This window comes from Callithrix jacchus, chromosome 17 (assembly GCF_049354715.1).
Source record: "Callithrix jacchus isolate 240 chromosome 17, calJac240_pri, whole genome shotgun sequence".
Classification (NCBI taxonomy): Eukaryota; Metazoa; Chordata; class Mammalia; order Primates; family Cebidae; genus Callithrix; species Callithrix jacchus.
The window spans coordinates 75,966,060-75,980,405 of record NC_133518.1 but is presented as its reverse complement, the minus strand read 5'-3'; the positions used below and the strand labels follow the sequence as shown (position 1 = coordinate 75,980,405).

The following is a 14,346-nucleotide window of genomic DNA, read 5'->3' as shown; positions in this document are numbered from 1 at the left end:
GCAGTTTGGGGGAGGTTGGGAGGGGCTGTACCTGGCAGTGAAGAAAACCTGCAAGGCAATGGAGGTTGGGGGGGCATTGGTGGATCGTGCTTCCAGCAGCCCACTGTTTGGGGTGACCCTGAAGGCCACAGTGGCCTTGGCCGGCTCCTGCTGGCCTGCAGCAAAGGGAAGGGAAGACACATGAGCTCAGGCAGTCCGGTGTACCACTACAGGAAGACTTCGCCCACCCCCAGGTCTGCACCTCTGGTCTTGCTCAGCACCGCAGGGCAGGGCAACCCTGAGATCATGTGGGATTGGGGGACTGGCTGTTCTGCAGAAACTCCACGTGGTACCAGCCCTGGGGGCCAGCATGCAGGGACAGGGCACAGCGGCCCCTTCCTGGGGGTCTTTTCTTGGCGCAGCCCTGTAGGGGAACAGTGGGTAAGTGGGAAGGTAGGACATACCCATCAGCATAGTCCAGTAGCTTCGGCAGCCGCTCAGGTTCATCAGGTAGACCACTCGGACTCGCTGCTGGCTCACAAAGCAAGTCCCAAAGTCCACCCAGCTAGTGGAGAGCTGCAGCTCAGGCACGGCCACCACGGCCCGCAGGGGCACCACCTGTGGGAGCCCAGACCGCCTTGTTCACTCTGGATAGGCCTAAGCCAGGGCCTCTGGGATGCAGGGAACCTGCTGACCCCAAGTGCTCATGCTGCTGAGGAGGGCAGGGGAAGTGCCCAGCAGTTGGCATGGGGCCAGTGTTATCTTCAAAGGCCAGGGGCTGGAGTCTGCGCAGGGAAAGGGCCAGGGTGACGCCATCCATTCCCCTGCTATCCCTGCCTCCCTCCCTCCCTCCCTCCCTCATAAAGCTCCAGGCCCTGCACCCTGGCTGGTTGGGCTGCCCTCCTTTACCCCTCCTCCTCCTATGGTGGCCCCGAGGCCCAGCCCTCTTCTCAGGCCCTGGACCATCTGTCTGTGTCTCTTGACCTCAGGCCCCACCTGTGCACTGCTCTACCTCCTGGCAGCCCCTGTATCACACTCAGGCTATGCTATGCACTGTCCCACCACCTCGGCCCCAGCAGCTGCCTGGGTGCCAGGCTGGGGCACCTCAGCTCCACTGCTCAGCCACCTGCCCCAGCCTCTCTCGAGCCCTCCCCAGGTCACTCCTTCACACTCCTCACTAGAAGCCCCAGCTTAGTGTCTGCACCACGGCCTGGTGACCTGCTCTATGGTGTTGGTCCTGGTGCTTGAAGCCTGACAAGGCCCAGGGCTGTCCCTGGCAGCTGCCTCAGGTGCTCACTGCCCCCACCCATCAGGCCATTCTTTTGGCCTGGTCGTCAACATGTTTCCCTTCCTTGATTAAACAGTGTACAGGCTTCACATGCCACCTCCTGCAGGGAGCCTTCCCTGATTTCCCACACTCTGGCCCCTCACCTGGCTTTAGGTTCATGAGGCAGATGAGGCTGGATGGCCTTCATCTCTCTGCACACAGGGCCTCTTCCAGGGGAGACTGAGCCCCAGGAAAGGAGTGGGGGTTCCTTATTTCTGAGGTCCCTGCTAGGTCTTTCCTCCTCTGGCCCCAGCAGAAGAGAGCCCAGCCTGCTTCCGCCCTCCCACATGTGGGCGGGCCTGGGGCGTGCCTGAGTGGTCTGGGTGTTGTACTCCAGGAGCAGGTTCTGTGTAAACACCATCTCTCTCTCTCCACTCGCGCTCTGCTGAATGTCCACCCCAGGCAGCATCTGGTCAGCTGGGAGCTTCTGATAGGAGAGCAGCTCCAAGGAGAGCGAGAAGGACACGTTCACCTGAGCAGATGCGGACATGGTGTCATCTCTGGCTGCAGAGGGCAGGTGGCAGTTCCCCACCTGGAGCTCTGTCCTCCTTCCCTCCTGGACCCAGCCCTGCTCAGCCAACAGCCCAGCAGCTCCCCTACCTGGTGTTTGCATTCCACAAGCGCTGCCCAGCACCTACTCTGCCCAGAACGCTGCTAGTGCCAGGGACAAGTCATGTCTGCCCTCAGGGGTCACAGACTAGAGGGGAAGGGACATGAGCAAGCTGCCCATTACCACTTCAAATGCCCAGGGCTCTGGGTGGGCTCAGCAGCTGAGGAAGGACTTGGTCTGTGTGCTGAGGACAGTGAGGAGCCTCTGACAGGTCACTGACCTGGCAGGGAGGAGGGCTGCAGGGCACACACGAGAGGATGCCAGACCAGGGGCTGAGGCTGCAGCTGAGGCTGGATAGGATGATGCTTGGACTCTTAGCTCCCAGCACAGGTCCTCGGTACAAGCTTATCAGAATCGACTGACACACTTGTTAAAAATACAAATTCTTGGCCGAGCACGGTGGCTCACGCCTTTAATACCAGCACTTTGGGAGGCCGAGGTGGGTGGATCACGAGGTCAAGAGATGGAGACCATCCTGGTCAACCAGGTGAAACCCCATCTCTACTAAAAATACAAAAATTAGCTGGGCATGGTGGTGCGCGCCTGTAGTCCCAGCTACTAGGGAGGCTGAGGCAGGAGAATTGCTTGAACCCAGAAGGCAGAGGTTGCGGTGAGCCAAGATCGTGCCATTGCACTCCAGTCTGGGTAACAACAGCGAGACTCTGTCTCAAAAACAAACAAACAAATTCTTGGCCTCATCCAGACCTTCACATCTGTGGAGGTGGGGTCTGGAATCTTTTGCCTTTAAGCTTTGTCAAGGATACTAATTTGCTGGGAGCTCACAGCTGGTTCACATCTGTTAATTCCAGCAGTTTGGGAAGCTGAGGTGGGAGGATCGCTTCAGCCTAGTTCAAGACCAGCCTGGGGAATATAATGAGACCTTGTCTCTACAAATAATATAAAAATTAGCTGGGTGGTGGCAGTGCCTATGGTCCCAGCTACTTGGGAGGCTGAGGTGGGAGGATCGCTTGAGCACCCAGGCAGTCAAGGTTTCAGTGAACCATGATCATCCCACTGCACTCCAGCCTGGGTGACACAGCAAGACCCAATCTATCTAAAAAAGAAAAGCCACTGATTGACTGCCAGGGTTAGAACCACTGTCCTAGCCCAAAACCTGGGTATAGGGATGAAGAAAGGGGAACAGCATTAAGAGAAATGGGGGGGGCACCCACAGGGCCTGCTGGCCTGGTCACAGAGAAACTGGTCTAGGACAAGGGGTGCCAGAGGTCTGGGCATGGGCAAGGGGGTTGGGGTGGTATTTGCTGAGATGAAATGCCACTATAAAAAGGAGGCACAGGTGGGGGCAGGACAAGGTTGGGGGAGCTGAGTTCACTTTGGATGGGTGGAGTCTGGCCAGATGCCAGAAACCTGAGCATTGTTAGCACATGGAGGGTGAGACACAGCATCATTATGTGGTGTCCTTTCTCTGGGACCTTTGGGCTTCCCCAGAGCTGCCAAGGACTTTTAATGCCTGGTAGCGAACCGCCATGTCTCCTGGGAAGCTCTGGTGCAACAGAACCTCTGGCTGTGCTCTGGGCCTTCCCCTCCACTTAACTCGCTGAAGGGAGCAAATGCAGAGTGGGTCAGGGGTGCCAATCTGCCTTCTACAGATCCGTGTCTCCCCGACCTCCATCATGAGGTCCTTGGGGAGTTCCATCACCTAGCGCAGCATCTGGTGCACAGCAGGCCCTCAGTACACAGTGGAGTACACATTGGATAGGGAGAAGAATATGGCTGTCCACTGAGGCTCTGGAAATGGATGCGATGACCCAGAAATGGGCAGAGGGAGGCTAGGGCCTGGCAGAGTTCAAGGTAGCACAGCATAGCATAAAGGGAAGCCCTCCAAGGAGAGGAAGAAAGAGAGCCTCTGAAGCAGGAGGGGAAGTAGGAGACAGGGTGAGGCACCCCGCCGGGCAGTCTACCCTCAGCCTGTCTCTGCACACCCTGGGAGCCCACTGCGCAGATATGGGTGTGCATACACTCAGCCTTCATTCCAGTTGCATCAGAGAAGTTGATGGTTTCCACTGAGGTCCTGGCATTCCCAAGACCTTCCGGATCCCACCAACTGAAAATCCGGGATCCAATTATGACTGATAATTTGTCAGAAGAGGAAAAATGATGTTAGACCCTGGAGTGTTTTACAATTATGGCAACCCCATGGGCTCCCCTGAGCTGGGACAGGAGGAGGAGGGAGTCTGTGTGGGAGGTGGAGGTGTTCACAGGAAGGCACCAGCCTCCGCCAGCATCTCGGCAGTGGGGACCAGGAGGGAAAGGGAAGTCTGGGGACATTTCTGGAGCACGTGCACGCATGTCCGTGCCTGTGTAAGCCACTCGCGCAGAGATGCTGAGTGTGGGGTCTCTGGTGGGAGTGTTCACACGGTATGGCAGGGTCAGGCATGCAGTTTGTGTCTGGGCACAAACACGTGAGGGTGGCGTGCAAGAGTGCTGCTGAGGCGAAGGCCACAGACCCCCCCACTGACCAGCATGTTCTCCTGCGCTCGGAGCACCAGCTGCTTGCCCGCCGAGGCTGCCTCCTCATCACACTCCTGCTTCTGGCCAGGGCCAGGAGCTCTGTGGACCTGGCTCGCCCCATCTTGAGAAACGGAGAAGGGCCTGGAGACCAGGAGCCGGAAGTGGTGTGGGATCTCTGTGGTGTTGGTCAGCTTCAAGTGGTGTGTAGTCACCAGCTCACTCAGCACCTGGGCAGCCAGAGGCAGGAGGCAGGGCTGTGTCTCTCCTCTCTCTTCAAGCCCATGGCTCTAGGGGAGGGCTGGGGGAGGGACTGACTCAGACTGTAAGGCCTGAGTCCCAGAAGGGCACACGGAGACATCTGAGGCTCAGGTAAGCTGGCAGGGCCAGAGGGTGGCAGCACACTCACCCCAGAGCAGGGCTGCTGGGGAATGAGGTCACTGGCCTGGCACCGGAATTCCATGCTGCCGCTGTAGTCCAGCTCCACGCTCAGCCTGCCCAGCAACAGGCACTGCTGGGGCAAACCAGGCGCCTGGGGCCTCCTGGCTGCCCCCGCTGCCCATCCGGCCTTGGGCCAGCCTTTCCCTGGGCTGACTTCTCCCAGCCATGCCCGTCCTTTTGCTTGGAGAACCTGCCTGGCCCCACCAGTGCCTGGTGAGGTGTGCCCCCGCGGGGATGGAAGGAGATGGGGCGGCCTGGCTGACTCACCGTGCGGGCCTCACATAGCTATGCAGGTCCAGTCTCAGGGGTCCCACCGCAAAGCCCTGCAGGCGACGCCTCTTCCCTGGAATCTCCCTTTCCTCCTACGGATCCAAGTCTGATCACAGCTGATCCCTGGGCTGAGCAGGCAGTGGCTGCGACCCTCACCCCAGGCCAGGAGAACTCACCTGACTGTCCAAGCTCATGAAACCCAGGGCGTAGCCAGTACACTCCACCTTGTGCAGGATATCGGGGCTGAGCACCAGAGGTGTGAAGGAGATGTTGATGGCGCTGCTGCCCCCAGCAGGGACCACCTGGCGTGGATACAGCAGCCTTAGCACTGTCCCATGCCCACTGGCCGGCCAGCGTCGACAGCTCCCAGCCCCTACCCCAACTCACCACCTGCTTGGGGCTGATAGAGTACAGGCAGCCAGAGGGCACCCCCTCATGCGGCTGCAGGATGACCGAGATGAGTTTCTGTGCTGCCGGGCTGCTGGCACTGGAGCTGCCCTCAACCTGTCACCAAGGAGTTGCTGAGGTTCGCACAGTCACTGAGGTTCCACTAGCCTGCTGGCCACACCTCAGTGGCCCTCAGTGGCCAGCCTGACCTGCCCCTCCATCCCTGCTCACCGACATGTCAGTTTCGTGGCTGAATTCTGATGAACTGGAGGGGCTTGGGGACCAGAGGAGGCAGCTACCCTCAGGGGTATCAGGGCACACAACCTCATTCCCAGCTGCGTCCTGCAGTGGGAAGGGTGGCCCGTAAAACACCAGCAGCTCCACCAGCCGGTCCTCCTTGTCTTCCGGAGCATAGGTGTCCCAATCCAGGCGGATGTCTGGGGCAGATGTGGGGGGCAGGGTGAGGAATAAGGGAGGAGCAGATGACCCCCCCCTGGGCCTCCACCTCCTCACACCCCCAGAGATGAGCTGTTCTCCCATATCCAGGGTGGAGAAAGTGCCTCTCTGCCTCTCTAATACCACTTGCTGCTAATTCTCATTAAAAAAAAAAAAGGCTTTACAGGCTTATGCCATCTGGTTCTATCACCTGAAGTCATTATGATCACAAGACCAGGTCTCTGTGTCTAGATGCCTGAATGCAGGCACTCTACTCTCTCCCCACAGCTGCTTCTTCTTCCAGCCTGTGTGAGGGCTGCCCTTCCTTCTCCCCATCCATCCAGCAGCCTGTGTCAGCTTTCACATCCTTCCCAGCCACCTTTGGGGGCCACCATGCCCACCCCTGTCTCACCAGCACCTTCACATACCCCTTTGCACCCACCTGGCAACACCTAACCCTGAAAGAACTGATCTGTGCCGTCCCTCTGGGTACCACTGGGGAAGTCCCCCAGCTGAACAGATTGCTACACCCATTAATCTGTCCCCAGTCTAAACTGGGGCTCCACATTGCTCTCTCTCCAGCCTGTACCATGACAATGTCAAACTGTCCCTGCCCTCCTCCGACACCTCCATCTGCCTCCCTACACCCAGCCGGTGGCCCCACCTCATCTCCAAAAAGCCCCCAGACTGAGGAGTCCCCAAAGTCCTGTCCTAAACCCAGACATCTGCCTGCAATGAACCCATCTTCCCGTCCCCTCCTGCCTTCGATCCTGTTCCCAGCCCTGCTCAGGGACTGGTGTGGCCAGGGCCCTCTGTTCAGTGTGGCCAGCTTCCTCTCCTAGCCCTTCCTTAGGCCCAGAACACTGTTTACCCCAACATGCCCCCTGGGCCACATTGGCTTACCCTTCCTCTTAGACTCAGCCTACAGTCTTGAGTCCAGCTCTCCAACCCCTTCCCCCAGCACTCCAGCCTCCCCTTCAGTTGTCTGACCCACCCATCAGAAGGAAAGCCTCTCAGCAGAGACCCTGCCATCCTGTCCCTGCTGTGTCCCCAGCAGCTCTTAGGCAGCTGAGGTCCTGCTGGCCGGAGGAATGAGAAGGTGGTCCCCCAGTAGTGCCTGTTCCTCCACACAGTAACCCTGATGAACCCAGGGCACCCGTGGGCCCATCCACACCTTGGTAACCACAGGTGCCTGGACTCTTGGGTCCTGTTTATGGGTCATCAGCTTCCCCAGCCCAACTTCCCTCCCAGCCTGGCTCACCACAAGGCACAGCCTGTGGCGAGAGCCCTGATTTATGTCATGCGTGTCTCACCACAGGGGCTGGTGTTATTCAGGCGAAGCGTTCGGGTAACTGTGTCTCCTCCGGAGACCTGGGTGCCGAACCTGGAGGCAGGCAGACTGGATTCAGTACAGCCACAGCCTGCATACACCTTGCATGTAGGGAGGAGGGCTGGGGCTGGGGGCTCAGGCGTGGGGAGACACCACACCTAAGAATCACTGAGACCAGGGGTCTGGGGCCTCCCCCAGGTGGCACCAGGTGAGCTGTGCTCTGGGGCTGCCCTGTGCCCCATCACCGACCCGCCCGCCCTGAGCAGACTATGCTGATTCCAGTTCACCTGTGCCAGGGGACCCCAGGCTGGTGCTGACCTCGAGCCACACTGCCTATTCGCCACTTCCGCCCCCCGAAATCCCTTGGAGATGTGCTGGTGGCGGCCATGTCCCCTGAGGCCACCTTCCTCCAGTAAATTCCTGGCCTGGAGCCTTCTTATAAGGTGGTACCAGTGGTCCTAGGCCAGCTGGGGAGTAACAAGCTGACGTGGGCAGTCCAGCCTGGAGGCCAGAGGATGTCAGCAGCCACCAGGGTGCAGAGCCTCAGGCCGAGCACAGAGCACCTGATGGCTGGTTCCTTCTGGGCCTGGTCAGCAGTGTAGGAGGTGGTCCTCAGGGAGCTGATGGGGCAGCCCACCGCTGCCATGTGCACCGGGATGACTGTCGGCGGCAGGTCTCCCACCTGTAAATACACCCAGCCCTGTGTCACTGCCATCGCAGGTAGCTTCCATATCCCCTCTGGGCAGGGCCTCCACTTGCCCAGGGGCCCCATGTTTGGTCCCAGCCTCACTGTGCAGCACTCGGGCTTCTCTCCCGATTCCTGTATCTCCACTCGCCCTCCTGGCCAGGCAGCCTGCACAGAGCCTCTGCCTAAGGCCCTGTTTTTTTTCTTTTATAGACACAGGGTCTCATTATGTTGCCAGGCTGGTCTCAAACTCCTGGCCTCAAGCAACCTTCCTGCCTCAACCTCCTAAGGTGTTGGCACTGCAGGCGTGAGCCGCTATGCCCGGCAAGCCTGAGGCTCTTTGGCCTCCCATAGTCCCTTTGATCAAATTTCTGCCTTTTAAATGAAAAGAACTTTACTTTTCTCTGCTAATCAAAAGTAATAAATCCTACTTTTTAAAAAATGGAAGTGTAATAATCACCTCCAATCCTACCTCTGCAACATGACTCACTGTCAACATTTCAGTCAACAGGAAAAACGTGTAGACATATACAAACCGGGAGCATGCTGCACGCAACTTCCTTTCATAATCTTTTAACAATATAGGATACGGTTTTTTTTGTTTTGTTTTGTTTTTTTAGACAGGGTCTTGCTCCATCGCCCAGGAGGGAGTGCAGTGGCATGATCTCAGCTCACTGCAACCTCTACCTCCCAGGCACAACTGATTCTCCAACCTCAGCCTCCTGAATGGCTGGGACCAGAGGCATGTGCTGCCACACCTGGCTAATTTTTGTATTTTTTATAGAGGTGGGGTTTCGCCATGCCCAGGCTGTTCTCACAGTCTTGAGCTCAAGACATCTGCCTGTCTCAGCCTCCCAAAGTGCTGGGATTACAGGCATGAAGCACTGCGCCCGGCCAACAATGTAGGATCAATTTTACTAATAAAGAGTTTACAGCATCAAGTAACAGGCTGTGCAGAATTCCCTTCGCGATGTGGGCCACTGCCTGCATCCACTCCTCTGCGGACGGACACGGAGCGGGGGCCCAAAGCTCCCCTGTACCTTTACCAACAGCTTCTACACCATGCTAACGTGTCAAAACCAGTATTTTGTGGCTTTTTACTTTGCATTTCTTTAACTCTCAGTGGTGGGGACAGATTTTCACGTTTATTGGCTGTCTGCATTTGTCTTTCATCTCTTTTGCCCACTTGGGATGCTTTTCCCAAACTTCCTGTTATCTAAGAGCCCTTTGTAGAGGAAAATGATCAAGTCCTTGTCATACGTAACACACACAATGCAAATATCTACTATAACTAATCTGTTCAATTGACTAGTTGGTGAAAATCTACTTAACAACTTAACGGTAGGATAACCCTATGCATGTTTCATCTCTCCAGGCTAAACTAGGGCTGCCTTGCTGGTTACCTTATTCATCCCTGTATCCTCCACAGCACAGTGGGCCACACGGGAATCCACACACAGTACGTGCTCCATTCATGTACCCCTGGGTGAGCCCCACCAAGGGCGGGGCAAGAGCATGGCTCTGGGAGGCTGCTGCTGTCCCTCCACTCTACACTCCGCACTCCACAGTCCACAGCCAATAGTCCACACTACACAGTCCACACTCTGCACTCCACAGTCCACATTCCACACTCCGTACTCCACAGTCCACACTCCGCACTCCACAGTCCACACTCCACACTCCGCACTCCACAGTCCACACTCCGCACTCCACAGTCCACACTCCACACTCTGCACTCCACAGTCCACACTCCGCACTCCACAGTCCACACTCCACACTCCGCACTCCACAGTCCACAGTCCGCACTCCACAGTCCACACTCCACAATCCACACTCCGCACTCCACAGTCCACACTCCGCACTCCACAGTCCACACTCCGCACTCCACAGTCCACACTCCATACTCCGCACTCCACAGTCCACACTCCGCACTCCACAGTCCACACTCCACACTCCGCACTCCACAGTCCACACTCCGCACTCCACAGTCCACACTCCACACTCCGCACTCCACGGTCCACACTCCGCACTCCACAGTCCACACTCCACACTCCGCACTCCACAGTCCACACTCCGTACTCCACAGTCCACACTCCGCACTCCGCACTCCACAGTCCACACTCTGCACTCCACAGTCCACACTCCGCACTCCACAGTCCACACTCCGCACTCCACAGTCCACAGTCCACACTCCGCACTCCACAGTCCACACTCCGCACTCCGTACTCCACAGTCCACACTCCGCACTCCACAGTCCACACTCCACACTCCGCACTCCACAGTCCACACTCCGCACTCCACAGTCCACACTCCACCCTCCACAGTCCACACTCCGCACTCCACAGTCCACACTCCGCACTCCGCACTCCACGGTCCACACTCCGCACTCCACGGTCCACACTCCGCACTCCTCAGTCCACAGTCCACACTCCGCACTCCGCACTCCACAGTCCACACTCCGCACTCCACAGTCCACAGTCCGCACTCCGCACTCCACAGTCCACACTCCGCACTCCGTACTCCACAGTCCACACTCCGCACTCCACAGTCCACACTCCACACTCCGCACTCCACAGTCCACACTCCGCACTCCACAGTCCACACTCCACACTCCGCACTCCACGGTCCACACTCCGCACTCCACAGTCCACAGTCCACACTCCGCACTCCGTACTCCACAGTCCACACTCCGCACTCCACAGTCCACACTCCACACTCCGCACTCCACAGTCCACACTCCGCACTCCACAGTCCACACTCCGCACTCCACAGTCCACAGTCCACACTCTGCACTCCACAGTCCACACTCCACACTCCACAGTCCACACTCCACAGTTCACACTCCACACTGCAGTCTGTAGTCCACAGTCCACACTCCACAGTCCAGTCCACACTCTGCACTCCGCACTCCACAGTCCACACTCCGCAGTTCACAGTTCACACTTAACACTCCGCAGTCCACACTCTACAGTCCACACTCCACACTCCAGTCCACAGTCCACACTCCACACTCCACACTCCACACTGCACAGTCCACAGCCCACACTCCGCACTCCACAGTTCACAGTCCACACTCCACAGTCCGCACTCCACAGTCCACACTCCGCACTCCACAGTCCACAGTCCACACTCCACAGTCCACAGTCCACACTCCACAGTCTACACTCCACACTCCAGTCCACAGTCCACATTCCACACTCCACACTCCAGTCCACAGTCCACACTCCACACTCCACAGTCCGCACTCCACAGTCCACACTCCGCACTGCACAGTCCACAGCCCACACTCCGCACTCCACAGTTCACAGTCCACAGTCCACACTCCACAGTCCACACTCCACAGTCCACACTCCGCACTCCACAGTCCACACTCCACAGTCCACACTCCACACTCCACAGTCCACACTCCACAGTCTGCACTCCACAGTCCGCACTCCACAGTCCACACTCCACACTCCGCACTCCACAGTCCACACTCTGCACTCCACAGTTCACAGTCCACAGTCCACACTCTGTACTCCACAGTCCACACTCTGCACTCCACAGTTCACAGTCCACAGTCCACACTCTGTACTCCACAGTCCACACTCCGTACTCCACAGTCCACACTCTGCACTCCACAGTTCACAGTCCACAGTCCACACTCTGTACTCCACAGTTCACAGTCCACATTCCTCACTCCGCACTCCACAGTCCACACTCTGCACTCCACACTCTACACTCCCTACCCCATGTCTTGGGTCTTGGCCCAGGCAGGCAGCCTACTGTCTTCTCTACCCTCTTCATCATGGCCCCAGCCCTGCCCGTCCTGGGAAAAAGTCTGGAAGGTTCTACTGCTCATGAGGACCCCTCCTGCCTGAAACGCCTCAGCCAGAACCTGAGGCTGCCTCAGACACAGACACCTATTCCAAGCTCAGTGGGCACTGTGTTTCAACCTGGTGAGGTTTGAGAGGCTGAGGCCCAGGTATTGGAGGGGAGAGAGGCTAAAGGTGAGGGCTGGGGTGGACTCCCCACCCCCAGGCCACTGTCCTCCTGTGTGCCCTTACCGTGCAGATGAGACTGTCCCAGTACTCGCCCCACATATTGGCACAGCCTGTGATGTCAACACACAGTTGCTGGTAGGGCCCCAGCATGCCCTGGCAAATGTGGGGGAAGAAAGCAGCTCCTTTCCCGTGAGATAACATGTTCTCCATAAAATCTGGGAAAGAACCGTGAGGTGTGGGGGATTCAGGGACCTGGGGGTGGGAGTGAGGTCCAAACCCTTGGGTGTTAGCAAAGCACTTCCTCCAACAAGCCACCCTGTAGCCTTTCCTTGGTCAGGCTACATATGCCCTCCTGGGAGGCAGAATCGAGGAACAAGCTACTCAGGGTGCTGTGTAGTCAGCCTCTCTACTCCCTGAGGGGCCAGGTCCCTGTGGGAGCCCTCTGTCATGAGCCACCGCCCGTCCCAAATGGAATCCAGGCCCTCGAAGGGAAGTGCCCTCAACAGCAAGAGGCACTGCCAGGTGGAGAGCCTTGGCCATCTGAGAGCAGTCTCTGGTCCCGGTCCCGCTCCCTGGTAGCTGCCAGCCCATATCCACAGAAGACCATGCCAACCCTGGCTCTGGTTGTGGCCTGGGCCCAGCAGCCCCACCCTGGTGGCTCTTACCCAACTGCTCTCGCTTGGCCAAGTGCTGTCGCATCCGCACAGTCTTTAGCAGGGCAGGAGGCATGTCGGGGCTTTACAAGTGGAGACATAGGAATATGATCAAGTCAGCCAAGTCTGTCCCAAGACCCGAGCCAGGTTCTGTAGCAACCAGCATCCTACCAGGTGCCCAGCAGAGGAAGGTGGCTCTGCCTGCTCTTCCCAGGGGAGAGCTGGTCAGTTCTTTCCTTTACCTGCACCCACTATACCCCTACCATTCAAACATCCCCAGCAGCAGGCCACTTGATGGCTGCAGGGATTACCTCCCCAGACACTCAGGAAGGCTCTGGAGCAGGACTCCCTGCCCACAGCTCTGTGCCAGGGTTACTCCTGGGCGCAAACCCAGTCGAGAGCCCCCATTTCTAGCCCAGATCCCCCGTCTCTAGCCCACACCCCCCGTCTCTAGCCCACACCCCTGCCTCTAGCCCACATCCGTCTCTAGCCCACACCCCTGCCTCTAGCCCACACCCCCCGTCTCTAGCCCACACCCCTGCCTCTAGCCCACACCCCTGTCTCTAGCCCACACTCCCCGTCTCTAGCCCACACCCCCCGTCTCTAGCCCACACCCCTGCCTCTAGCCCACACCCATCTCTAGCCCACACCCCTGCCTCTAGCCCACACTCCCCGTCTCTAGCCCACACCCCTGCCTCTAGCCCACACCCCCCGTCTCTAGCCCACACCCCTGCCTCTAGCCCACACCCCTGTCTCTAGCCCACACTCCCCGTCTCTAGCCCACACCCCCCGTCTCTAGCCCACACCCCTGCCTCTAGCCCACACCCATCTCTAGCCCACACCCCTGCCTCTAGCCCACACTCCCCGTCTCTAGCCCACACCCCTGCCTCTAGCCCACACCCCCCGTCTCTAGCCCACACCCCTGTCTCTAGCCCACACTCCCCGTCTCTAGCCCACACCCCCCGTCTCTAGCCCACACCCCCCGTCTCTAGCCCACACCCCCCGTCTCTAGCCCACACCCCCGTCTCTAGCCCACACCCCTGCCTCTAGCCCACACTCCCCGTCTCTAGCCCACACTCCCCGTCTCTAGCCCACACACCCCTGCCTCTAGCCCACACCCCCATCTCTAGCCCACACTCCCCGTCTCTAGCCCACACCCCCGTCTCTAGCCCACACCCCCCCGTCTCTAGCCCACACCCCCCCGTCTCTAGCCCACACCCCCCCGTCTCTAGCCCACACCCCCCCCGTCTCTAGCCCATGCCCCTGTCTCTAGCCCACACCCCCGTCTCTAGCCCACACCCCTGTCTCTAGCCCACACCCCCGTCTCTAGCCCACACCCCCCAGTCTCTAGCCCATACCCCTGTCTCTAGCCCAGACCCCCGTCTCTAGCCCACACCCCCGTCTCTAGCCCAGACCCCCACACCCCCGTCTCTAGCCCACACCTCTGTCTCTAGCCCACACCCCCCTGTCTCTAGCCCATACCCCCATCTCTAGCCCACACCCCCGTCTCTAGCTTAGACTTCCACAACAGGCCTGTTTCTGGTTTTCCCTGCTGACGACTGTCCAGTATCGGGTAGACACTAGCTTTCCACAATAGAAAGTTAATGCTTACAAATTGTGTTCATGGCTCCCCTTCCATCCATAGCAGTGGTTTCTAAGTTGGGCTCTCTTGCTTCACTAGATTAGGGGGTGAGGTGTTCATAGTGGGCACTCCATTACATTCTAATGCATGATTTCAAGTTAGAGATTTTCAAAATGCTTGAATATTTAACCGTCA

At 58.2% G+C, this 14,346-nt stretch overlaps 1 protein-coding gene across 12 annotated transcripts in view; it reads right to left on the bottom strand.

The window, feature by feature from the left end:
- Positions 1 to 14,346, bottom strand: part of DLEC1 (DLEC1 cilia and flagella associated protein) — a 72,386-nt gene that overhangs the window by 489 nt on the left and 57,551 nt on the right. For 5 of the 12 annotated variants that reach the window (XR_013528743.1, XM_078354638.1, XM_078354639.1 and 2 more), the window contains 13 exons: positions 12,582 to 12,652; positions 11,980 to 12,131; positions 7,812 to 7,930; positions 7,232 to 7,302; positions 5,715 to 5,920; positions 5,484 to 5,600; positions 5,273 to 5,398; positions 5,094 to 5,188; positions 4,795 to 4,879; positions 4,397 to 4,615; positions 1,617 to 1,778; positions 242 to 597; positions 32 to 155 (listed from right to left, as the gene is read on the bottom strand). Coding sequence is in view for 9 of the 12 variants with exons in the window: in XM_078354638.1 (XP_078210764.1) it covers positions 32 to 155; positions 242 to 597; positions 1,617 to 1,778; positions 4,397 to 4,615; positions 4,795 to 4,879; positions 5,094 to 5,188; positions 5,273 to 5,398; positions 5,484 to 5,600; positions 5,715 to 5,920; positions 7,232 to 7,302; positions 7,812 to 7,930; positions 11,980 to 12,131; positions 12,582 to 12,652 (1,903 nt within the window). In the remaining 3 variants the exon portion in view is untranslated. The other 7 variants (XM_035278487.3, XM_054247204.2, XM_035278489.3 and 4 more) reach the window with 4 other exon arrangements.